Raw genomic sequence first — 26226 nt, forward strand, 5'->3', positions numbered from 1 at the left:
TTGTATCATTTGACTCCTTTCTGAACTTAAAAATAAAAGATGAATAAGGGTCTAGTATCCAGAATATATTTTTAAAAACTCTAACAACTCAACAACAAAAGATAAACAACTCAGTTTAAAAATGGGCAATTAACTGGAACAGATATTTCTTCAGAGGTGTACAAACTGCCAATAACACAAGAAAAGATGCTTAACGTCATTTCATTAGTCAGTAGAGAAATGCAAATCAAAACCAGAAAGAGATGCCACTTCACACTCACTAGGAGGGTTATAGTTAAAAAAACAAACACAAAATGAGTGTTGGTGAGGATGTGGAGAATCTGGAACCCTTGTTAAAAATGGAATTACAGTATGACCTAGCAATTTCACTGCTAGGTTTACACTCAATATAGAAAGCAGGTATTCTGATAAGTACATGTTGTTTATAGCAGTACTATTCACAATAACCAAAAGGTGGAAACAACTCAAATGTCTATCAGTGGATGGATGGATAAACTATATGTGATATATACATACAATGTAATATTTGGCCATAAAAAGGAATGAAGTTCCCATGTATGCTACAGGGTTGGTGAACCTCAAAAACATTATGCTAAATGGATGAAGCCAGACAGAAAAGGTCCTGTGATTTCATTTATAATGAAATGTTCAGACTAGCAGATACAGAATCCATAGAGACAGAAAGCAGACTAGTAGCTGCCAGGGGCTGGGAGGGAACGGAGAATGCGGAGCAACTGCTCATCAGGTACAGGGTTTCCTATAGGATGATAAAGATGTTTCCAAACTAGTGGTGTTCGCGCAACACTGCAATTGTACTAGATATCACTGAGTTGCTCACCTTTAAAATGGTTAACTTTATGTTGTGTGAATTTCACTTCAATAAAAAACGGGAAAAAATAAAAGACAAGCTCTCTGGCGCTCGTGAGGAGAGCAGCCTGGACTGGAGGCCTCGCTTCTCCCAGCTGCCCCCTTGCGGGCCGCGCGTCCGTCTGCCAAGGGCACGTCAGTACCCTGGCTCGCAAATCCAGAGGGCGACGTGGGCTGAAGAAATGAAACAGGAGTATCAGAGAGGGGGCTGTCAAACGGCAACACCCTCCACTCGTGACGTTGCCACCTCTGCCCAGTCAAGCAAGCTTCTCTGCCCAGATTCGAGTTTGAAGCGACCCGCGCTGGGCCAGGCGGAAAGGGCGGGGCGAATGGCGGGGAGTGGGTCGGCCTGCGCGCGGGACCGGATGTGAAGGAAACCGGAACCCTTCAGCCCGGGGCGGCTGTTTCCGGAGGGAGTTCGGATCGTTGAAGTCCACCACGCTGGGAAGCCGGCTTTCGGAGTCTTTTGTCACCGGGTCTCAGCGGAGTGGGGTTGGTGGTGGCGATGAGGCAGAAGCACTACCTTGAGGCTGCAGCGCGGAAACTACAAGATAGCTGCCCGGGCCAGGCCCGGTATCTCCTGTAAGAGAGGGACGGGAGGGGCAGCGGGAGGCGAGCGGCGAGGAGGTTTTCTCTCGTCCCTCACGAGTCTCTTTCTCTTTTGCAGCTGGGCCTACAGTTCGTCACACGGTAGGGAGGACGCCCGTTGGTTGTGGGTCAAGCACGCGTCGCCCCGCTCCTCTCCATTCTGCACAACGCTCAGAATGATCAGAAAGAAAAAATCTAATCGACCCTCTGCCATAATACTCGTCTCTGAGGCTTCTCAGTTTCGCAAAGAAAAATCCAGTTTCCTTACCTTGCCTGACCTGTTAGCGGCATTTGACACATTGATCGGTCTACTTGAAGTAGTTTCCTCACTTGGCTTGCAGATCATCACAAAGTTCACTTCTTGATATGCTTTGCTGGTTCTCCTAATTTCCCTAACCTTTACAAACCAACGTTGGAGTGTCCCAGGATTCAGCCCTTGGACCTCCTTTCTAGCTACACTGACTTCCTTGGTGACAGTTTTTCATCCAGCTTCATGGCTTTTAAATTCTGTATACGGAGCACGTCCAAATTTATATCCCCACCCCAGGCTACTCCTCCGAATTCTAGACTCATCCAGATGGCTTGATGACTTTTTTTGAATGTCATACTAGGCCAAAGCTTTATCCCCCAATATAACAACCCCCCTCTTCCAGTTCTTCCCATTTCAATAAATGGTAACCCTATCCTCAAGGAATTAGTCAGCCCAGAAACCTAGAAGCGACTTTGTAGCTAACAGCCTTCCTCCCCAAGCCAAGAAGCCAGCAAATCCAGTTGGCTTTAAAATGTATCCAGTATCTAGCGACTTCTCTCTGTATCCATCTTAACACCCTGGTCCAAGCCGTCAGTCTCTCCTGGGTCATTGCCAACAGCTCCGGTGCATTTCTGCCGTCCATTCTCAATCCAGCAACCAAAGTGAGCCTAATAAAAACCTAAGCTAGATCTTGTCACTTCTCTGCTACATACTCTGAAATCTTAAAAGAGTATAAGTGAATATCTTTTAAAGAGACTACAAGGCCCTGCATCATAGGTCCGTATTAACCTCTCTGACCTGCTCTCCCTCTGTTCACTGAAATCCAACCACCCAGGCCCCGGTGCTGTTCATGGCCTTTGCAGCTGCCCTTCCTTCTGCCTGGAACTCTTGCCTCATACCTGCTTGGATTCCTCCCTCGCTTCCTTCTGGTCTCTTGCAAATGTCACCCCGCATAGTCTTTCCTGGCTGCTCTATTGCCATCCCCCATTCCCCTTTCCCTTCTTACTTTTTTCTCCCCAGCACCAAACATGATGTTGTATTTACTGTCTCTCTCCATGAACTGCCCTTTGTTCACTGTGGTATCTCCCACACCCAAAACAGTGCCTGGAACTTAACAGTCATTCAGTAAATATGAAAGAATTTTACATTTGGCAGAGCTAAGTCACAGACATGGTCCTTAGCTTTTTGTGGTGCTGTCATATCCCTAGCACTTAGCACAGTGCTCACCAATAAATGTTTATTAAATATTTGATGGTGTGCCCACCTTCCTTTTCATTTGCATCACTTCATAGCTCACCTTTCCCTAAAAAGTAATGCTTGCTTTTTCACCGTAGCTTTACCTGAAAGCCCTTTACAAATAATGAGTGCCATTTCCAAATACAGATAGAATTTATAGTCATCTATGATGACCTTTTTCAAGCCTCTTTGAAATGTTTCTGGATGGTCCATGCATAGCTTAATAATTTCCAGGGCATTTAAGTCCTATTCTGCTACTGTTATTACCAGCCTTATCTTCATTTGTTTAGGGCTCCCTGAGAATGTGAGTTCTTTAAAGATAGCAACTCTTTTCTTTCTGTATTTTTATCTCCACAGCCTAGCATGGTGACAGTCAGTGAATGCTTTCTTGATTGCATAAAGGGGATAGGGCATGTCTGTTGTCCTGTTACCTTGTACTGAGAAAACCACCTACAAAGCCCAGCTCACAAATCACAAAATGAAAAATCACAGTATAATTTGTTATTTTGTAATAAACATGTTTGTAAAATTGATGAGACATACAGATTTTATTTACTTGGTAGCAAGTAATGAATGTAGCAAAGAGTGGGGACCTAATATTTGTTGCTAAAAGGAGTGAATGGATAGAATTACAGTTTTTGTAAAATAATTATTATATATTGTAATTAATGCTAATTTATCTTTTTGTAAATTATATAAATTATACTTTGAGTTTGCTTACTGAAAATGTGTATTTACTCACATTAAGTAATATACTCTTTTGCATTTATAATATTGACAGTTTGTGGTAGCAGAATATTCTGGTTTGCTGAATCATGAGTTCCATTGTGTAATTGTAGATGATAACAGCACTTTTGAAGAAACATGTCCATACTGCTTCCAGCTGCTGGTTCTGGATAACTCTAGAGTGCGCCTCAAACCCAAGGCCAAACTGACACCTAAAATACAGAAACTTCTTAATCGAGAAGCAAGAAATTATACACTCAGTTTTAAAGAAGCAAAAATTGTGAAAAAATACAAAGACTCCAGAAGTGTATTGGTAAGATTTCAATTCCAGTATGTATAAATAAACGAGAATTTTCTTTCACTTAAGATAAAGTTAAGAATCAGCCTGAATATAACTCAAAGATTTGTAGTAGTACATTTAAATTGTCAAAATATATACATATTTTTTCCTAATTATTACTGTTTCATCAAGAGTATAGCTTATTTTTTGTTTCTTGCAATTACCTGAAACCAAACAGCATGGGCTCTCAATTGTTCACATCTTACTGTTGAGCACAATTATTTTATCAGTTAATGGTACCTTTCTTCAAACAGCAGTGTGTATTAAGTTCCCCATGGAGGGTTATGTCTTCAGTCACCCTCTTCCATGTCAGAGTATGTTTTTAAGTTTATGCCCAACAAATGTAAGTACATCTTACGTTCATTCATCAAACATTTTTTGAGGCTGTATCTTATGCAAAACAGTGCAGTGTATTGGGGCTATAAAATGGAATAAAACAACTAAAATCAAATTATTTATGGTTTTTCCAATGCACTTTATCTGCATGTTCTTTTTAACATTTGTCAAGTGTTTGAGTGCCTGCTTACTACCAGGCACTGTGCTGGGCACACTGAACATTATGACAGATTATGTGTGACCCAAGACTACAACTGGTAATAACTTAGATTGGAACTGCCATGTTTAGGAGTTCACCAGCACTGGATGGGTAAGTGCATTTTGCTCTGTCATAAAATTGACTGTTTATATAAAGCATGGAGCAACTTAAACAGACCTCTGTAAATAAGACCTTCCATTTGCATTTTTACCTGCTCATGATCTTCAGAGTACTTAGCTAAACTAGTTTGTATTAATTTTGTTGAGGCCTGGGCTGAGTCCTGGGCACTGAGTGAGATATGTAGAAGAAAGGCATTCAGCTGTAAAAATGGACCATGTCTTGAAAAATGAATCCTGAAAAAAGGAGTCAACCTCTATAGCTAATGAGGTGAAGAAGTGTGAGAATGTGAGAATTCATTTGATTGGTTTTATAAATTACTTCAGACCTATTTTTACAGAATCACTAATCAGTTGTCTGAAGGAGTCAATTAAATTTTCCATGATACTTAGCCATGTTTTATTGGGAAAGGCTTGGCGTTTGTCTGCAAAAAAATATTAAATGTCTACTACTGTTACAAAGAGCATCCTTCCAAAGTTTAAAGAGTATCATTCTCAGCCTCCTCCATTCCCTTTGAACAGAGTTTTACATTGAGAAAGTAGAGCTTTATCATCTTTACAAAGGTGTTTTAAATTATATACGGATGTTGAGCCATTAACTTTTTATTGAAGATTTTCTTTTAAATTTGTGTCTTTGTCTGATTCCTGTTGCTAGATTACAAGCTCCCCAAGGGCAGCCTTTGTTACTCAACCTTGTGACACCTGATGTAGTCCCTTATGTATAAGAATTTAATGAACATTCAGTTTATTTGATTGAATTATAAGATAAATCAGACCTAATATTTCTTCTTTTAATGGCAGTTGGTTACTTGTAAAACATGCAACAGAACAGTTAAACATCATGGTAAAAGTAGAAGCTTTCTATCAGCATTGAAGAGCAATCCTACCACTCCAACGAGTAAACTCGGCCTGAACACCCCGGAGAGGATGACTCTAAGTTCTGCGAACCTGAAACATGATAGGTCTGGTTCCAAAGGGAAGAGCCCAGCATTGACTTTCAGGTATCTTAATTCATTAAGCTGTTTAAATTGCTAGAGTTAACTCTTCTGAGTTCTTCTCTGTTTAATATACACTCCCTGACTTTGCCACCCAGCTCAGGGAGTTCTTCTGCGTGCTTTTCTGCTTCCAGCTTCTCCCTGGGCCTGTTCCCAGCTGCCTGTGCAAAATATCTACTCCCCCGTCCCCACATGTCCCCACAGTTAACTACTCAAAATGCCCCATCCTCCTATGTTGCTTGTTTTGTAAGTGAACATGTCCTTCTAGACATTCTGACCTGAGATGGTGAGTACAGCTCACAATTCCTGCTACCTTGGTCCTTGTCCAGTTAGTCGCCAGCTTCTGTCCATCCTATTTCCTTGGTGTCTGCATGTGAGCTCTCCTTCCTCCCTGCTGCTGCTGTCTGTTCAGGTCTCCATTCATTGGCCAGGACTACTACAATTATTTCCTGAGTTTTCCCGCTTCTAGTTTCAAGCCCTTCTAGTCTGATATTTTTTAAAAGCACAGTTGTGGTTAGAAGCCTTTTAGCACTTCACTCTGTAGCATACGGAACAGGTGCTCTGGGGTGGCTTTCGAGCCCTCACTACCTGGTGCCTGTCTGCCTGCCTGTCTTACTTGCCTTCATTCCTCCTCTGTGTCAGCAAAGCTGAACCACTCAGGTTACTTTCCTGCTCCAAACCTTTGTTCTTGCTGTTTCCTTGATCAGAAATTCCCGTGGAAATTAACTGAATAGGGATTTCTCAAATGACACAAAGTTAACTGTGTGACTGGGCACATGTTTTATTTTTAGTAATCTTCAATACTTTATCCACTATGCTAATCAGTAAATTTAACTCCATAGAAACAGAAAGGAATTTGTGAACATTTTCTTAGAAAAGATTCTGGTAGTTTCTTGAACATAAATAACAAAATTCAGCAAGGTCTGGATTATTTCTGCTTACTGAATTGAGGGTTTTTTCTTTTTTTTTTAAAGCTTTTTTTGTGGGGGGTAAACTGGGTTTATTTATTTATTTATAGTACATTTTTTAATGGAGGCACTGAGGATTGAACCCAGGACCTTGTGCATGCTATGCCCATGCTGTATCACTGAGCTATACCCTCCCCACTGAATTTTTCTTTTATTGGGCGTGATGTCTAAAATTCCAAGTCCAGTTTCCTGTAAATTCTTGATTTAGTTATCTTGATGTTTGGTATGATAGGAATTCAGCACAGAAGTTTTCACTTTCTTGGACACATGCAGATAAAAGGAAACTTGGCATATTTAAAATAACTCACTTGCTTTTAGACCAGACTGCTTCTTAGATACATGCAGGAGTGAGAAGGATATTTCACATTTATTACACAGATGGGGAGTCAGAAGAGGGATGAGACTGACAAACCCCGAAGATTGTTTGGGGGGATGGAACACAACTGGCGGGAATGAAGTAGAATAGGGCATAAATATACACATACCAGATGGGGAGCTGTTTACTCGGTGGGTATTTTTAGGGTCTGCTCTGTGCCTGGCACTGCTCAGAAGCACTGGGCTAAGCAGGAATAAGACTTTTAAACTGTCATTTGTCAGTATACTAAGCATGGCTTTATGTTTCTTTTCAGAACACCTACATCTGGACAGTCAACACCTATTTGCTCCTCAAAGAGTTTGGGCAAAACAAAGAAACACTTCTCTCAACTAAAAATGTTGCTTAGCCAGAGTGAATCCCAGAAGAATCCAAAGGTGGACTTCAGAAATTTCTTATCTTCTTTGTAAAGGATGGACTAGAAGAATAAGAAGTGTTTAATGCAATTTATGAAACTAAAGTTAGAAAAACTGTTTTTTTTTAAAAATCTATTTAGTCTTAAAATACATGAAAACCAGGGTCCAGGAACGAATTTTTCTTGGCATTTGCTTCAGTGTTTATGGAGAAAAGCCCTCATTAGAATGAAAAACCAAAACCCGCACACCTCGCAAGGTGGCTGTGAGAATCAGACAAGTCTGAAAGGTCCTCGTAAGCAGTAAGGATATACACGGACACTCAGTGGCTGTTACTGTCTTCTCCTTCCTTAATTAACAGTTTTCATTATTTATGTCATTTTCTTTCATAAGGAAACTGAGATCTTTACGAGAGGGTCTACTCACTCCTTTCTCGGTGTCCGTAGCCTTATTGCTAATTCAGAAAAAGTGTAAAGTACGTGTGTCTTTGTTTGCCTATATTCATCCGCATAACTGAATATTAGTAAAAATTTAAACATTATTCCCATTTTCCATGCAAAAGTAAATACAGGGGACATTCTTGATTATAGATGATTCAGTCAGATATCAAAATTTTCATTTTTACAACTCTCTTTTGTTCCTCATAATGTTTCACTGTAAATGGTATTTCATTTGCTCTGGCGAAAACTTATTTTTTTAGGTCTAAAATTTACATCAAATACCATAGTAACAGTTTAGCTATCCTAAATCTTTCCTGGAACATAGATGTGCTTTTTTTAAATGACAGGCTAGGATTCTGTTCAACCTGTCTTTTAAAAACTCTTTAAATAAGTAATTTAGACAATTTAAACTATAATCTGTTTCCAAGACTCTTCGCTGCTTTAAAGTTTAAAACTTAAAATTTTCTTAAGAAATACAATGGAGAAAGGATAGTCTCTTCAGTAAATGGTGTTGGAAACTGGACAGCCACATGCAGAAAAATGAACTACCACTCTCTCACACAATACACAAAAATTAACTGAAAATGGATTAGACTTGAAGCCATAAAACTCCTAGAAGAAAACATAGGCAGTGTGCTCGTTGATATCAGTCTTACCAGTATCTTTCTAGATATGTCTCCTCAAGCAAGGGAAACAAAAGCAAAAATAAACAAATGAAGTTACATCAAACTAAGAAGCTTCTGCACAGCAAAGGAAACCATCAGTAAAATGAAAAGACAGCCTACTGAATGGGAGAAATGTGCAAGTGATACATCTGGTAAGGGCTTAATATATAAACAATTCATACAGCTCAACAACAACAAAACAAATAACCTTGTTGCAAAATGGGCAGAGGAGCTGAATAGATACTTTTCCAAAGAAGACATACAGATGGTCAACAGACACATGAAAAGATGTTCACCATCACTAATTATTAGGGAAATGCAAATCAAAACCACAATGAGATTTCACCTCACACCTGTCAGGACAGTTTTTATCAAAAAAGGCAAGAAATAAAATGTTGGCAAAAATCTGGAGAAAACGGAACCCTTATACACTTGATATGAATGTAAATTGTTGTAGCCACTGTGGAAGACAATATAAAGATTTCCCAAAAAATTAATAGAACTTGTCATCCCTGCTCTAAAGGAAATGTGGCACGGGATTAGACAAACTGAATACTTGTAGAGTTCTTTGATAAAACTACTTTCCCAGATCAGAAGAACTGAAGATGATACAATTTTGAGTTTATAACTAAATTTTTTTGGCTCTTGTTGATTGCTTCAGATGATATGTCTTTCTAGAAAGTAAGATGGTTTAATTTTTTTTAATCTGAAGACCTCCACAATTACTGACAGTTTTATCCTTTAGAAAAAGTACATTGTGCAGAAGCATTCTTAGAAGACACAGAATATAAATTACAATTTTACTAAGTAGCATACAATGAAACAAGTCTATACATCCTTAATACTGTACTTTAACAAATGAGATTTCTAGTACACTACCAAGAAATTATAAAGTGTCTACAGGGTGCTACCCTATCTATGTAAGACAATTAAGAAAAGAAACCAGATCATTGTTCTAAAACAAACATGCAAGAGGAATATTTTAACCAAATGACGCTTAATACTAGATCTAACTTTTTATAATAAAAACAGCTATTCAGAATTTCTAAAATGATAGCCAACAAGCACTTAGGAAATCTCTTCATTGTGTCTAACCTCATTAAAGTATTTAATAAAGTAATTACTAAGCTGCCAAATATATATCTAATGAATATTTAATTTTATATATGACTGATTAACATCTAAAAATAGAATTGCATACCTATTCCTCTGGGTTATTTGAATTGCTGATTGTTACAGTGTATAACTACAAGCATTTAAAAACTAATTTAAATAATACAGAGCTTTAAAAAACATTGAATACACTTCCTCTATGTTAAAAAAAATTGGTTTTCTGTTTCAATATTTCTAAGTCATGTTCTGAAAAAAAACTCGCCTTAAAAAAAAAAAGACAACTCTAAGCCATGTTGCAAAAACTGCTGGTTAAGAAAAAAATTGTATTTTAACCAATCAGTAAGCTCCATCATTAGCAGTTAGCTTCTTATCGGTTCCTGATGGGGAAATTTACACCCAACCAAAAAAAGAGCTTTATGCTATTGATGTAAAACCTTATCATAATTGTAATTGCTCTGTCCATCAATGGACATAAAAGCAAGGAAGGAAAGATAAAGGAACTGGAAGGAAGTTAGTCTTTCTTCCTCATGCTAGGCAAGACAAGGCGAGACTAGCAACTCCAACAGGGAGAATACTACACACTGATGACTAAGCCAGGGTATCCAGAGCTGTCGGCTACAGACACAGGAACTGGACAGGAAGGTGGCGTGAAGTCCTGCAGAGCTCAAATACCAGCTCAAAAAGGTCAATGAAAATAGAATTTCCCTCAGCTAAGCACACTCCAGCTGCAGTCTAACAGCTCAAATCATAAAACCACAGTCCAAACCACAAAGACCTTATGGCAGTTATAACTAAATTACACAAAGACTTTAAGAGTCAAGTAGCATTGTAAACGTTCTGTTAATAACTTGATCCCATAACGGTCCTACATGACTTTATAACTTAAATATCAAGAGCTGGAAAAAGGAGACAACAAATATTAATGTAGTATTTTGAAAAAGCCGTGGATTAATACATGATTTAAACCTCTTAAAACCTCTCATTTAACTTGTATTTCCATAAGTAAACACAAGTGTTATTTTAGAAAGTAAATATTTCTTCGTAAATTTGAAATACGACTTTCAATACCAATACAATAGCAATACCAACACAACTGAATTTTTCTAGAAAACATCTGAACAATAGCTCTGCCTAACAATTTCACTTAAATTAATTCAAAATTTCAGTTTCATACCTTTCCCATGGTGCATAGAATTCAAATGTGAAATGCATTATTCCAAAATTCATTTTAGTTATTCCATTTCAGTCAGTGATCCATTTATAAAAAAGGCAGTAAAACATAGTTTTCATCTTGGATAGCATCCAACAAGTTGGAAATAAAATCACAGGGATTTCAGCAATTAAAATAGCTAAACCTGTGGTGGTATAATCATACCAAAGGCTAATCAGTCTTCGAAAAGGCAGATGACAGTCAGGCCCCAGACTGCATTACTGCTTCTCCTTCACTCTGTCATCCTCGGAAGAATTACAAGAGATGCACTAGACAGAGAAATTAAATACGAAAGTCGGGGGGATTTGCCAGGGGGGAGAAAGTGGGGCTCCTAAGGGTAGAAACACAGCAGATGAAAACCATTTCTTGGCTTGTCAGAAAAGCACACTTTTTTACAACTGCTTTGTTGGACCAAGTCCTTTTATTCACTGTAAAGGTATTTACCATATTTGAGACTAAAGTGTTGAGGTAAAGTGTTGGATGCCTAGCACAGTGGTACACAAAGCTAAACTGGAACTGGAGTGCATGTCAGAATTACCTAGAAGTCTTGTTAAGAAGATACAATGCTGGTCCCCAACCTCAGGTTTTCTAGTTCAGTAGTCTGGAGTCCGAGACTTTGGCCCTTCTAAGAAGTTCCCAGCTGAGGCCAATACTGAGCGCCTATGGAACCACTGGCTTGGAAGAAATACATTAGTTTAAAAATAAAAGCAAGCTTTGGTCAATTCTAAAAATTGTTACTGTATTCCATTCCCACTAGAATGTAAACTATTTGAGAGCAGACATGCAGTTGAATAATCTCTGTATGTCTCAAAAGATTTAACACCATGCCTTAAGCACAGTAGGTTTCATTAAAATGTTGTCTAGACTATCCCTATTAATAGTTCATTCTAATTTTACCTTGTTTATATGAATACAAACAATTGCTTTGAAAAAGGCAATTGGAAATCAAAGCAGGGACTTGCACAGATTTTTGTACACCCATGTTCACAGCAGTATTATTCACAATAATCAAAAGGTGGAAGCAATCGACGGTCCGTCAACATAGGAATGGATAAACAAAATGTATACATCCATACAATGGAATATTACTCAGCCTCAAAAAGAAATTCTGACACATGCTACAACATTAATCAACCTAGAGCAGATTATGCTAAGTGGAATAAACCAAGCACAAAAGAACAAATATTTTATAATTTCATTTAGGAGGCACCTAGGAAAGTCAAGTTCATAGAGACAGTGAAACGGTGGTTGCAAGGGGCTGGAGGGATTGGGGGTTACTGTTTAATGGGTAGAGGACTAAATGGGGAAGATGAAAAAGTTCTGAAGATATATGGTGATGGCTGCAGAACCATATTAATCATCAATGTATTTAACCCCAGAGTACACTTAAAAGTGGTGAATTTTATGTTACATATATTTTACCTCAATAAAAACAATATAAAAGACAACTGGGTGTAACATCCCTTGATAAGCCCCCATCCTTCAGCAGTGCTTTTAGCTAAGATGTTACTTTTTAATTTGAATATTTGCATAATGGTATCATTTCACAGGTTACGCAAAATGTGGATTTGCTGATGGTGGAGCTGCTACACAACATACCAGTATGACAGGCAGCATTATGTAGCAGTTCAGAAGCACAGGCTCAGAGTCCATCTTTCAGCTGGGTCTGAATCCGAGCTTCACCATTTGACTTGTTAAGAGTCATCGAAATTTACGCTGCGTCTTAGCTTCCCCATAGGTAAAATGGGAAAAATCAGAGCATCTATCGCAAAGCATGTATGAAGCTCTTGGAGCAGTCTTGGTCTATGGTAGCTCCCATGTAAGTGTGAGCTAGCATTATTGTAGTCACAGACCATGACGTGCTTTGCGGGGCATTGTTCCTCAAAGTGCAATCAGGAATGGCCTGCATCAGAATCATCTGAGTAATTTGTTTAAAACGCAGATCAGGCCTATCTCAAATGTTCTGAAACAGAATCTCTGGATACAGGGTCCACTGCACTGTATAAAACCTACCTCTGCAAGGGGGGATACATGGGCTGGGAATGGGAACACCTGAATTCAGATACAGTGAGCAGAGGCCATCCAGGAACGGAGAACCAGGGGCACTGGCCAGAGGACCAGCTCTCCCAGACTCTCTAGATGGTAAGAATTGCAGAGAATTCTGATTCAGGAGGTATGTGCCGTCCCAAGTGAGTCTTATCAAAGGAGTCTGGCAAACACCGCGCTAGAGATTACCACAGATTCCTAGGATTTCTCAATTCTGCTTTAAATTCAAGATGTGGTGAGAGGACCTGTGCTCCAGGCAGGAGTCTAAGGTACCAAGCAAATCTGTTTATTCAAAGGCATTTAGGCGCTTCTGTGCAGGAGGTCACAAAGGACGGGGCCTCGTTCTCCGCCCATACGGAACTTGTTACATAATGAACTGTAAAACCCATACTTTCTTATCTAATTACTTGGAATTGCCTAACATTACCTGGAATTTTAAATCATGAAGCAAGTCGCAGACTTCAAAGTAGGTTTAGAGCAGTGGTTGTTAGAATGTGGCCCCTATACCCAGTGGCATCAGCATCAAATTGTTAGAAACATAAACTACCAGGCCTTACCCCTGACGCTCCGTTTAATAAGCCCTCCAGGTGATCCTGCTGTTCGCACCACCGACCAAGCCAATGGAATCCTCCTTCAGCAGTTTCTCCCCGCTAACATCGCTGAGTACTTTCCAGGACTTTGCTTCTTAAAGCAGTCCATTAATCTCTTCCCTCCCCACCCCATAGCCAATCAAGAAAATTCACAAAAATGATCTACACATCTCAAAAAGAACGTAAAACTTTATTAAGAACATCTTATACTGTCATCAGATACAACCAAAGAGAAAGGGCCAAAGAAATAGGGAAACTTCACCTTCCCATGTGCTATTGCCACCTCAGAACAGACTCAGGTGTGGACGGCTGGCATTACAGATGGCAACAAATGGTCTGTATAAATAATTCAGTAACACAATGTTCCCTTTCTACACAGAGAACTGGGTTTGCACTTTAAAAAGCTCTGATATAGTGCAACAGCTATTAAACAAGACTACGTCTTAAGAGCTACTTCTTAGTAGAATACAAAGCGGTTTAGTAACTTTACGTTATTTCATATAGTAAAAATCTTTTGAATGGAAAATTCAGAAAGGACATTCTAACTTGCCCAACGAATTTGTTCTTTTGAGTGTTTTCTTCTCCAGATTTCTCAGAACGAGTTCATTAATTATAGTAAGTTGCTCATCTACAGTGAGAAACGACAACCTAGTTTTGTTATTTCAATCTTGCCAATCAAGATGACCAGGTCATCCCAGCTCTTGCTGATCGTGAAGGAGTTCTTACAGAAAAGCCCTGATTGAGAGTGCATGTGAGAAGAGGTGCCAGAACAGCTGCATCTGGGCTCCTTTTCCTAGGAGGGGAGGTTGGCTACTGAGCATAGCTGATTTTCTCAGACTCCCGGGTCCCCCATGGGGTTCTTTTACTTACTGTAGTGATGGAAGGAGCAGAGGAAATGCCAGGGAATCTATCCAAATTGCCACTCCAGACAGCTCTCCTGCACTGTTTGTGGAGAAAAGAGTGATGGTATCCATTCAAACCAAAGTACCCCTACGGCAAGCTCGGTGACATGCGTTTCTCTTGAGGGACCAGGCCAAGCTGCACTCAATAGATGCATGATTTGCCTCACGTACACAGTGAAGAAAATGCTCATGATTTAGAACTTGGCATTACAGTACCCCCATCTAACCCCATGTCTGGAAAAACCGTGGTCTACCTTTGAGAAAGGAAGACTATTTACTGCTAAGGCTTACCATGTTGACCATCACAAGGCTGAAAACATAACTTCTAAATGAGACCACATCATTTGTGTTTACAGTTAGTGAATTAACCAACAGGTGAAAGCTTGTGGAGGGCTGGTCAGAGGGTGAACCTGGGGGGAACATTCAGGTTTGAGTACTGTCATTTATTACAAATCGCATCAAGCTCTTTAAAAAAATAATGCATTTTTATCATAAATAGTTAGCGCAGACACTGACGTTAAAATCAGTATCTAAGTCAGGAGTCTGTTTTAGACGTTGAAAATACTTCCACAAGCTTCTAATAGGTTTCAAATCTTCCCAGGAGTGCATAGTTTATACATTATTTTTAAATGGAAAAAAATATACTTTGAATGGATAAATCACCACTTTAGCAGATCATAAATAAGGTCAAGATGTTGAAAATAAATTAATATACGAGTATTTGTTTTCACTTTAACAACAAAAACTAACTTACGTGGCAGCATACTTTCAGAACAGGTATAACCAGGTTTTTGTAATTGTGCACTTGTTACACCCTCCACCTCCATGCTGAATCTTCTTCTTACTTACCCTACACCTAGGGACAGAGGTACACAAGACAGACAGACACCCCAGTGCGTGAGTCTGGCTGCTATGCACCATTTCCTTACAAGGAGTGATGTTACAAATGCTGGTCAGGATCTACGACTAGTAGTTTGTCACCCACATCACAAGTACATTCATGGTTAAGTGGATTAGGTTCTTGGGTGAGCGTTCTGTAATAGTGACCACAGAGAACCTAATTACTACTGTTTCTGTGAAAAAATGTGCCCCAAGTCCCAAAAGCTGAGTAAAAACCTTTGGAATATAAGCCATATATGGGTGAAAATTATTTCTATGTGTCTGTTTTGGAGAGAGGTAAAACTGCTAAAAGCACTGTACCCAAAACTATTGGCTACTAAAAATAAATATTTGCCTTCTCCTTCACAAATAAATTCGACTATAATCTCTAATACTGAGAAACATTAGAAGTCATTCAGACTAGTGAGACATAACTGGCTTGAGGGATTTAAAAGAAGTTTTATTGACTGTCTAATTTGAATCTTCTTACAACGAAAAGAAAAATGCCTAATATGTAAAGTAATGAATGAAAAAAGAAATGTTTATCCTAAGTCATCACTGAGTACAAAATCCACAGCTTAACAATGTGATTTAGAGAGAAAGCAAGAGAGCATGCAACTGCTCTAACACACAGGGTTAGAAATAAAGGTAAAAGCACATGTTTTGGTAATTCTATATATACAAATATAATATTTACCAGACCTACCCTGTAGTGTAGCACTGCTTAATTTCCAAATATACAGTCATTCAAAAACCTTAAGGAATCATTAAAAATGTTCCAGGCTACTTTACTGAAATTAATGAATATTGTGTTCTTGAGATACTAGAGCTAAAAATACTATTGTTTTGAAAGTTAAATGGCTGAGAGAATAACAAAGTATCATTATTTTACACTCCTTTTAATCCCACAGGTGGCTTTAGATGAAAGGGATCAATTAATTATGTTAAAAAGAGCCTGATTTGACAAATAGAAATCAGTTCCAGAATCAGAGTTGTTGTTTTGGAAGAATGTCAAAACTTATAACGTTTCCAAAGCATTTTCATATTAATCTATTCAAATAATTCTAGATAGTTCAATCAAGGAGGGGTCCCTATTTAACACTCCTTTTATTCTACACTGTGGCAGTTGGAATGGAACCCCTATATGGTGTTACTGTGGAAAAGTTCTCTAGGTTCTGATCTGACTCTCAAAATGACATCGATGTTTAGTGTTAAATTACTAACCTCTAGGGAATAAGGAATCAAAGGCATTGAGAGGCACAGAACTGATACTTCGGTTGGGGAGAAGGGTGAAGATTAAGCCGGAACATTTAGTCACTTCTACATTCAAGTCCTAACTATACCATAATAAAGTCTCAACCAACTCCTGATTAGTTCTTACCCTTTAGGAATTACATACTATACAGTGATTAGATACCGAAGAAAATAAAGAAAAACATTTGAAAATACATGAAGAAATAGAAACATGGACTTCTCACAAGGCCCTGGATCAAAAAAATTTACAAAAAGAGTTTTTGAAAATAATCACTATTTGTAAGCTTATTAATACACAGAGACCATCGCTTTGTTTAAACTAAGTCATGTTAACTTACCAATAAAATAGTAAACAAACCAATATTTTAAACATTTTTATAAATTACTTGTCGTTTCTTTTGTGAACGTCACTCTCTCCACAATATACAAAAATAACGCTACGGGACTACCCACCTAACCTGTCTCCATCTTTTGCAAAGTCCTGGGCCCTGGAAAGAGCCTGGTCATCAATCTTCACTGTAGATGTCCCCCGCAAAGGGCAGATGCATGTGGCTGCCAGTGACATTGGGCAATCGAGATAAGTCTGGCAGGCTCTGGATCCGGGACCTGAGTTCTTTGCGCACCAAGGAAACTCTGGCTAACTTGCGCTTGTATTCCTGTAACATTAAACCGTTCTCATTAGCATTCTGCGAGTTCAGAGAAGAGCCATCTAGCTAATGCTCTGCATAAAGTCGGGTAAAGCACTCACTTAATGCTGAATAAAAAGATTACCATGTGAGCTTTAGGATCAAAAGAGGGATTTGGGAAATAAACTAGTTATTATTATTATGAAAAACCATAATCTTAATCTGTCGTTTCACACCTGTAAAAAGAAAACTGACATATTAATATATTTAACCTCAGAATATCAGATTTTCAAATGTTCTTGAGCTTGGATAAGAAAAATTATGTATTTATTTTCACAAACTTAAACTGAAATGTAGCACTGTTTTCATTTGCAACAACAAACCACAGGTGTATTATCAGTACCTCTGAGTCTGTCTCTAGTGGAAACCAGGTGCTTCAATATTACATTAGTTTTCAACATCAATCTTGAAATACTGTTTACATTTATCACGACTGAAATTATTAGATCAACAGGTAGAAATACTTTCATGTGTCAATAACAAAGCACATACTGTACAAATTTTATTTCAGTAACTGCCTTAGTTTATATTTTTATCATGCTCGATTTTTAACACTTTCATTCACCATTTTCCTTTTCTGTGAATTGTGTGTTCTCATTTTTCTGCTGCAATCTGAGTGGTTTTCCTTGTGGATGAACATACGCCCTTTGCACATATTTACACTCTTGCTGGCTTTTTTTTTTTTTTTTTTTTTAACGGAGTAGCTCGGGATTGAAGCTACAGCCTTGTGCATGCTAAGCATGTGCTCTACCACTGAGCTACACCCTCCCTCCCCCTTCAGTAACTGGACTTCAGTATAATTTGTTTCCATTGTAATGCTGTGCATTTTATTTTCTACATTTAAAATCTTTAACTTGAGAAGGGGTCCAAGGCATCACCGGATCATCAAAGGATTACAATAGCATAAAAAAAAAAAAAGGTTAGGAAACTGCAAACAGAGCCCAACGAGTCAGAGACTGGAAGCTAATCAAGATCATGTTTGGCTTAGGGGGCAAAAGCCCATTCTCTGTAGTGGAAACATCTTTTAATTGAAGTTTCCAGACTTCAACAAGGGGGTAAAAATCTTCTATACTCTATCACCTAGTACAGGTGGGACATGAAGAGGAGAGTCTTGAAAATGGGTATAATTCCCTCCAGAAAGACGAAAACCGTTTCAGTCCCTCTGACCAAGGCTGATGTCACGAACAAGACAGAGCAGGTGAGTGACTAGCTGTCATCTGGGGTAGCAGGGATCCACAGAGCCCTTCTCTAGGTCTCGACTCTGACAGCACATCAGGATCACCTAGGACATTTTTGAAGAAACTCAGATTTTTCAAGAGAACTCCATTTCCCCCTACATATCAATTAAATGAGAATCTCTGGACGGCGGGTCCAGAGCTCTTGAATTGTTAAAAGCTCCCAAAAGGATGCAATACTCAGCCAAACTGTAAGCCACTTCTCTAGTTTCTCTGCCTAAAATGAAATCAGTGAAATGTCTTTGTATTACTGAGACTCTTCTTTTAAAAAATAACTTACACATGGGGAAAGGAGTTTGTCAGAATTACAAACTGCTCTAGGAATGCAGGAGAGGAGGATGATTCTGAAGCAGGGGAACTGGGCACAGTGGCAGACAAAGCAGGCAAGGTTGAAAGCTGGACATGTTCTAGGATAGCTTTGGGCCATGTCTGCCTGTCCCTGCATTTCTAACCTATAACCTACCATGAGGATCAGGATTGAGTAAAAGAGAGTTTAATCAGGATCTATAACCTCAAGGTATGAGTTTTCGCTTCCCTCTTCCCCTTCGCCAGTGATACACGCGGGAATACCAGGTATGTTTCAGCATAACAGCTCAGGGCGGCACACAAAAGGGAGCAGCAGGGTACTCCATTCTAGATGCGTACTTTTCAGCAGGATGTTTCTTCCTCAGAACACGCTGGTAGGGGGGCGAACACGTATCTCCATCTATCCACTGTTCTTACTAATTCATTCTTCAGTAAATAATACCTAACGCACTCTGGATTCAGCATGATCTATATTCAGATGCTGTTCAAACATGCTCAACATTCCTCTCTGCTCCTCTCAAGGCTAGATGTTCTGAGAAATGTTTTATGTGCCTTAAGTGATCATTACTAACTTCTAGTGCCCACCCTAACTTCTAGTTTTTAGCATCCAGATAGGCTGTTATTGAAATACTAAGATTTATCTAAATCCTTTGATTCAAATGATTCAGCCATGAAAAAGAAGGAAATTCTGTCATTTGCACTAACCTGGACAAACCTAGAGGACATTATGCTAAGTGAAATTAGCCACACAGAAAGACAAATCCTATACTGCTTTAACTGCAAAGGTATCTAGTATGACTATTCTGTGGGTTTAGAAATTAAAATTCTTTTGATGCAAACTAAAAGCCATAATGAGATACCACTTCACACCCACTAGGACAAAAAGACAGACAATAACAAGTGCTGACAAGAATGTGGATGAACTGGAACTCATACAATGCTGGTGGAAATTTAAAATGGTGCAGCCAATGTGGGGAACAGTTTGGCAGTTCCTCAAAAAGTCATGCAGAGTTAAAATATAACCCAGCAATTCTACTCCTAGGAAAATACAAAAGAAATGAAAATGTATGTCCACAAACAAAATCATACATGAATGTTCATAGCAATATAATTTATAACAGCCAAAAAGCAGAAAAAAAAATCCATGTATCTATCAACTGATGAATATAGAAACAAAATGTGGTATATTCCTACAATGTAATATTATCTGGCCATAAAAAGAAACAAAGAACTAATGTATGATACAACATGGAAGACCCCTGAAAACATTATGGTAAACAAAAGATGCCCATCAAAAAGACTATATCCTGTATGGTTCCATTTACATGAAATGTCCAGAATAGGCAAATTGATAGAGACGGAAATGAGGTTTGTGGTTGCTTGGGACTGGGGGAAGTGGAAATGGATAAGGTTTCCTTTAGGGTAGATAAAAATGTTCTAAAATTATAGACTGTAGCAATGGTTACAAAATCATATGAATATACTAAAGAAGTGTATACTGTAACTGAATAAGTTACATGGTATGCGAATTTATCTCAATAAAACTGTTAGAGAGAGGGAAAAAGGTTTGGTGAGTTAGTCTGAGCAACTAAGTATCAGTTAAGTAATAGCACTGTTTTCAATGGGAAAATGGATTCCAAGTTCTGCTACTTTACTAAGAAGTTCACTTTCAAAATACAAGTCACAGGATAAAGGAAAAGGTGAGGGGGTCATTCCGGCTGCAGCAGATACCAAGTTCATACAATATAAATACTCTCCACCATTCTAAACTGAATTCAGAAAGACCAATTTGATATCTGTCAATGCAAATATTATAGCCCCAGTGATCAACATGAGTAATGGTCAAGAGGGTCAGAAGCAAGTCCACAGAAAATAAAGATACTGTCTATAATAACTGCTTTCAATACATCACCTGTATGCAACATGTTAACACCTACTAATTTACATACCAACATTTAGATGACAGTCTTCTGACGTGAGATTCTAGCTTTTCCTCCGTATTACCTGCGTTTTTCAAACAAATGTACTGTTGTCCATTATTTGAGACTCAAAGGTCTCAGCTAATCTACTTCACACTTCAGAGTAGCAAGCATTTCTTGAGCATTTACTACAGTACACGCCAGTCCCTGTGCTGGGAACACAAAGAAGAACCACAGTCCCTACCTGAAGAGCACACAGCTTAACAGTCAAGCAAACAAGCAATTACAACAACGTAGGATGTGCTCCACTAGGGGTGAAACCGCTTTCTAAGACTCCCAGACACTGAAGCGTGGAGGACACTGCCCCGCTGAGGAATTCCGGGAAGGTTTTCAAAAGTAAGGAGAGGTGAGAGAACACAACAGAACCTGGGGACAGCAAGATGAACATAAAGGGCATGGTCTGTGCCGGGCAATTCACAGTTACCACAGTGCATGGTGCAAAGTGAAGAACGTGATTCCCTTACCAAATACGGTCACTTTTAAGTTGTCAGAGGATGAATCTGGATTCAGCACAGAAGAGTGATTCTGAGGAGGAAACCCAGCCAGCAGTTAACTGCAGCTGTCAAGGAGGGGACTAGGGTTGGAACCAAGGCACCAGCGCTGCATAAGCTGCACTGTGTGTATGTAACACATCAATTTAAAAGACAAAGGCTACGTCTCGTCAGAAAAATCAGCACGACTTGGTTATAGTTCAATGTGAAGAATGATGAGGTTTCAGGCTTGCTGAGGGGCTGGATAGAAGCAAAGCCAAGAGCAGAAACTCCTCGGTGGAGGACAGGCAGTTCACTTTTCAGCGTAAGTGTGAGTTATCCTGGGGACTTCTGGTAGCAGGCACTTGGAAATGTGGTTCTAGCATTCTGAGCTGGAAATAAAGATTTGGGATTTTTCATCCTCAAAAAAAGTCTAATGGACAAATTATTTTCCTAGATTATCCAAGCCATTTGGCATACTTTCTTATCCTAATCATCACAAAAATCTTGAAACACAGGTTTCACTATCCATGTTTTACAGATGAGAAAACTAAGATTTTAAAAACCGGCTGTAAAGTGCTCAAGATTTATAAATGCCATACTAACCACTATGTACAGAACAGAGAAACAGCAAGGACCTACTGCACAGCACAGGGAACTACATTCAATAAATTGAAATAACTATAATGAAAAATATGAGAAAGTATTTATGTATAACTGAATTACTATGCTCTACTCCAAAAACCAATACAACATTGTAAATCAACTATACCTCAAGAAAAAGAAAAGATTTATAAATGCCAGACAACACATACACATTTCATTTCATACCATTCATCAAAATTAATGAATAAACGAAGAGATCTTAATTATTCTTGGTCAAATGATAACATTCACCATTCAAAAAAGATGATAAAGCCAAAAACTACTTAAGATGTTTTAAAGAATATCATTTTATTAAATTATCCACAGAAAAGTTTTACCTTGTACTGGGAAATACTTTAGTGTAAATGAATGTCATTTACACTAAATGTTTGTTAAGAATATTACAGAACTATGTGTAATTTAAGATTTTAAAAATATATGAATATTAAAGCAATATATTATTTTTTAAAATAGGGAATTCTGTGGGGTTTTTTTTTTTTGGTGGTGGGGGGAGGTAATTAGGTTTACTTATTTACTTACTTGTTTAGAGGAGGTACTAGGAATTGAACCCAGGACCCTGTGGTTGCTAAACAAGCACCCTACCACTTGAGCTATACCCTCCCCTCTGGGAATTCTGTGGTATTTAGCCTGATCTGAACACAAAATTTTCTTGAAGTCAAAATGATACAAATTTCTATTTAGAATCCTTTGTTCAAATTATTCCTCTTTTGGGATCTTCATCAAATTTCTTTCCATCCTTAAAGTGCCAGCTTAAATCCCAAGTCTCCATTAAACCTTCTCTGATTACTCCCCTCACATCTGAACTTTCATTACTACTTGGTGACCATTCAACAATGTGCTGCTTTGACATCCTACTGACTATTTGCACACTACACATGTGGGACACACACACAGAAAAGTTAATGAATAATGAAAAATGCCAAAAAAAAAAAACGGAAAAAATTCTAATCATCTAAATGAAATGGTTCAGCCATATCCTTTCAAAAATAATTTTTGGATGTAAATAAAATGAAGAATTTAGCTGAGAGTCTTTCCTTCTAGAAACAAATAAGATACTTAAACTTAACCAGAGAAGCAACTTTGCATCTTTTCCCTCTAAAATTCTGTTCTCCTTCCCATAGTATCTACCTTTGTTTTGCCAATAACTATTTTCTAAATAAGACACATGTCCATAACTGTTAAGTATATACTTCAATTAGCATGTTTGTATCCATTTGTGTAACCAGCATCTAAGATCAAAATAATAGGCTTTTTCAGAACCTCAGGCTTCTTTATATCACCTCTCCCAACTTTTAATCACTACTTCCCAAGTTTCAGTTAGCTAACTGCCACCCTTCCTGTCACCTATCCTATTTATTTCATGTGTTTATTTAAATCAACTCACTTCTTAACAGTTTCATTCTAAGAAATAACATCCATACAATCAGTTTGTTGTGCTAGTTTTTGCATCAGATTTGGACTTGACTCACATTAAAATAAACACAGCTATTAGAATAAATGTTCTCAGGCAGCACCATGGCCCGGCTGCCTCTCAACCAAGGCTTTACCTCATTTCCTGTCAACTGTTTGCAGGAATCACTTTACTTCTCCCTCACTATTCCCCTCATTCAACAAGGCCTATATTTTTGTTCTTAATTTACTTGCTGGTGTCACCACTAACACCGCCCTAAAGCCTGCAACCCTTAAGTCTAGCTTTTTTTAAGTCCCAGCTTCACACCAAGGCTTACTTCCACAGGTCATATCCAAGCCTCTCGACTCTGCAATTGTAAATTTTACCCATTACCATCCAGGTGAATTTTCACTTTTATCTAGAGACCCTTCCCCAGTTCCTGCCTGCCATCCTCACTCCTGGCTCCCAGCTGAAACTATCTCTGTGCTACTTAGACACATACATGGATCTGTCTCCATCCCAAGGGCAGGCACCTTTTTATACTGCCATGAATTCTTCAATATTAATGAATTAGGAGGTGTGATCTATCTTGCGTGTAGTAGAAGTGGGCTAGAGTTAGGCTGAAATCTGAACTACCACTACCAATGCTTTTCTTTACAGCTAATATTGAGTATATACATTGTGTCCAGATCGTCTCCATTTCACAAGACATATTTTAAGACCAAACATGGCCACACTTTCCCACTTTAGTGTCACACTAACTTCGCTATGATCTGTTACTATTTATTTCTGAACTTAAATACTACTATACTGTTTTCTAGTTTTCGTATATATTAATTAGAGGGAAACACACTTTGTATCCATATTCCTTAAGTGTCCAGCAAAGCACTGGGTATGAACAGGTCCCCAATCAACTCTCCTGGGCATGGAGTCAGATTTGGCTGCAAGTACTGCCTCAGTTTACCTCCTTTGATCTTAGGCAAGGGGGCCTTAAGTCTCAGCCTCGGCTGCTTCCTTTATAAAACATGAGTTATCGATTTCATTGGGCTGTTGAGGCTTAAATAAGCTACTGAGAAAGTCTTCAAATTATGAAGTGCCATATAACTGTGCTCATCATTCCGGGATGGTATCAGAACCATCTTGCACTAACAGCCAAGAGGATAAATTTTCTGAAATTTGCAGTTCTTATTCATTTTAGGGCTGACCCAGATACAGTTGTTCTAAAATTCCAGTTGCTTAAAATAGATGTCTTAACAATTTCTCAGTTTAAACATACACAAGGGCTGCCCTTTTGTTGTTGTTGTTGTTTCAGATGCTACTAATAATTCTGCTCTCCTCTTTCATACGTGACTGTGACTTTCATAAAAACAGCTGGAGAATTTCAACTGCATCCACATGCAGAGCTTCAGTGATCTAAGGCTGTGGTCAACAATTTCAAACATCATGCCTACCATGTTACAGGCCCTTGATTCCTACCCACTTCCTGAGAGACAGCTGCTGTAGCAGGAAAGGGAACGTGTCAAGCTAGGAAGCCCAACCCTGATTCTAGTGAGCAAGCTGTTTGAGAGTACTCCAGATTTCAGAATGCTCTGAAAACAAGGCTTTGATAAGTCATTCTCTCTCCTTCTCACTTGCGAAATCAATCTCTAGGGTCCCTTTCAAGTGTAACAATTATGACTGGGCTGGACAACATCCAGTTTCAAAAGATGTACTAGTGTATTTTTTCAGCAAAGAAAACATGGACATAATAGCATGATGGTTTAAGACTTTCCCCACAATAGTATTTCTTAAAGATGCAGACATCTTAAAGATGTAGTATTTCCATGTCTTATTTCCATAGGATTCCATATGGTGTGTCAATGCAAACACCTGAGCAATTTAATTTCTTCCTTTATATTCCAATGTATGTATCCTTAGTCTGAAAGATGACTCAGTCCTGGTTACTTAAAATTAACCTATGAGATCATTATCATCAGTCTTCACTGTAACTAAATATTTGAGAATAAAATAAGTGGGTTCTTGGGTCACAGAAAAACAAATCAATATTGAAGGTAAAGCTAGTTATCTTCATCAAGAGTATCAAGACATAATCTTCAGAACACATTATAGAACCCCTCAGATTGATGGTAATCTTCCCAATTCTGGTTCCTTTTATTTGTTCTCCCGCAGACCCCTAACAGTCTTGTTCTTTCATATGTATTTATGTCCTCTGCCTTTCTTAAGATGCAAACACACAAGTCTTTCTTAAGTGACTTTCTTCAATATAACTATTTAGAAGCTTCGATTCTCATTTTTCAGGATCCATCATAATTTGCTTCATTTTGCTTACTCTGGGGCTGGGGCTCTTTATGAGGATAGGAAAAGTTAATTGAAATATCAATCAAGATTTTTAAAATACCACTTTTTTTTTTTTTTTTAAACAAGGCCAAGAAATTCCATCATGTCAGGGACTTTATGAGACTGTGAAGATTAGTCAAGTCTGTTGCCATCTCCCGGAAACAGTGCCAAGCAGGTAAAGACCTCAGTAGTTTGCCCTAACTTGCCTTCTAGAAAACAAATAGCCAAACAAGCTTAGCTTGGGATCTAATCCTGCAACTGATGATTTAAAAAAAAATTATATATGTAATTAAAATATTTTTTAAAATATCCAGTACTTCCTCATTATCCTACACCTCTCTGATGGAGCCATTTTTCCTTGACTGTCTGCAGAAAAGTTTTACCTTGTACTGGGAAATACTTTAGTGTAAATGAATGTCATCTAACATATACTGTCTTAGATCTTTTAGTTTCTTTGAGGGCTTATTATCATTCTCTTAAATAAGCTAAGTATTCTACAAGCAGGTTTTATTTATAAAAGGTCCTTGAAGTAAGTAATTTCCAGCTGTTAATAAGTTATAATTCTATTATTACAAAAGCTAACTAGCCTTCTGGATTAACAAGTGGAAAAAAGATTTAACATTTTCTCAGGGACTAAGTTTTCTGCAAGGAACTCAATGCCTACCTGGCTTTATCAACTGGGTTTTTAAAAACAATCAATAATGTTAAGTT

At 38.3% G+C, this 26226-nt stretch overlaps 2 protein-coding genes across 4 annotated transcripts in view; one reads left to right on the forward strand and one right to left on the reverse strand.

Moving 5' to 3' along the window:
• The first annotated feature begins 1246 nt into the window (after positions 1-1246).
• On the forward strand, positions 1247-9592 carry RMP24 (ribonuclease MRP subunit p24). Of its 2 annotated transcripts, XM_010947200.3 has the most exons (5): positions 1256-1449; positions 1535-1557; positions 3781-3980; positions 5460-5659; positions 7251-9592. In XM_010947200.3, the coding sequence occupies exons 1-5, from the start codon at positions 1373-1375 to the stop codon at positions 7402-7404; spliced, it is 654 nt and encodes a 217-aa protein (XP_010945502.1). In that variant the 5' UTR covers positions 1256-1372; the 3' UTR covers positions 7405-9592. The 2 variants fall into 2 exon arrangements, with proteins under 2 accessions (XP_074208343.1, XP_010945502.1); XM_074352242.1 differs by lacking the exon at positions 5460-5659 and having other exon boundaries at positions 1247-1449.
• A 3990-nt stretch (positions 9593-13582) lies between these two features.
• The window catches only part of RPRD1A (regulation of nuclear pre-mRNA domain containing 1A), a 55766-nt gene continuing 43122 nt past the window's right edge, over positions 13583-26226 (reverse strand). Inside the window, exons 7-8 of one of the 2 annotated variants that reach the window (XR_006722033.2) lie at positions 16900-17102; positions 13583-14353 (exon numbers count right to left, since the gene is read on the reverse strand). Coding sequence is in view for 1 of the 2 variants with exons in the window: in XM_010947201.3 (XP_010945503.1) it covers positions 16953-17102 (150 nt within the window). In the remaining variant the exon portion in view is untranslated. Of the gene's footprint in view, positions 17103-26226 lie in introns of both variants that reach the window. The other variant, XM_010947201.3, reaches the window with a different exon arrangement.

This window comes from Camelus bactrianus, chromosome 24 (assembly GCF_048773025.1).
Source record: "Camelus bactrianus isolate YW-2024 breed Bactrian camel chromosome 24, ASM4877302v1, whole genome shotgun sequence".
NCBI classification, from domain to species: domain Eukaryota; kingdom Metazoa; phylum Chordata; class Mammalia; order Artiodactyla; family Camelidae; genus Camelus; species Camelus bactrianus.

What these genes read in the sequence shown, in the direction of transcription:
- RMP24 (XM_010947200.3), top strand. Translation starts at nt 1,373, where the DNA reads ATGAGGCAGAAGCACTACCTTGAGGCTGCAGCGCGGAAACTACAAGAT. An exon ending in GGCCTACAGTTCGTCACACG is followed by an intron (nt 1,558 to 3,780) that starts GTAGGGAGGACG and finishes GTGTAATTGTAG; the next exon opens with ATGATAACAGCACTTTTGAA. An exon ending in AAGACTCCAGAAGTGTATTG is followed by an intron (nt 3,981 to 5,459) that starts GTAAGATTTCAA and finishes TTTTAATGGCAG; the next exon opens with TTGGTTACTTGTAAAACATG.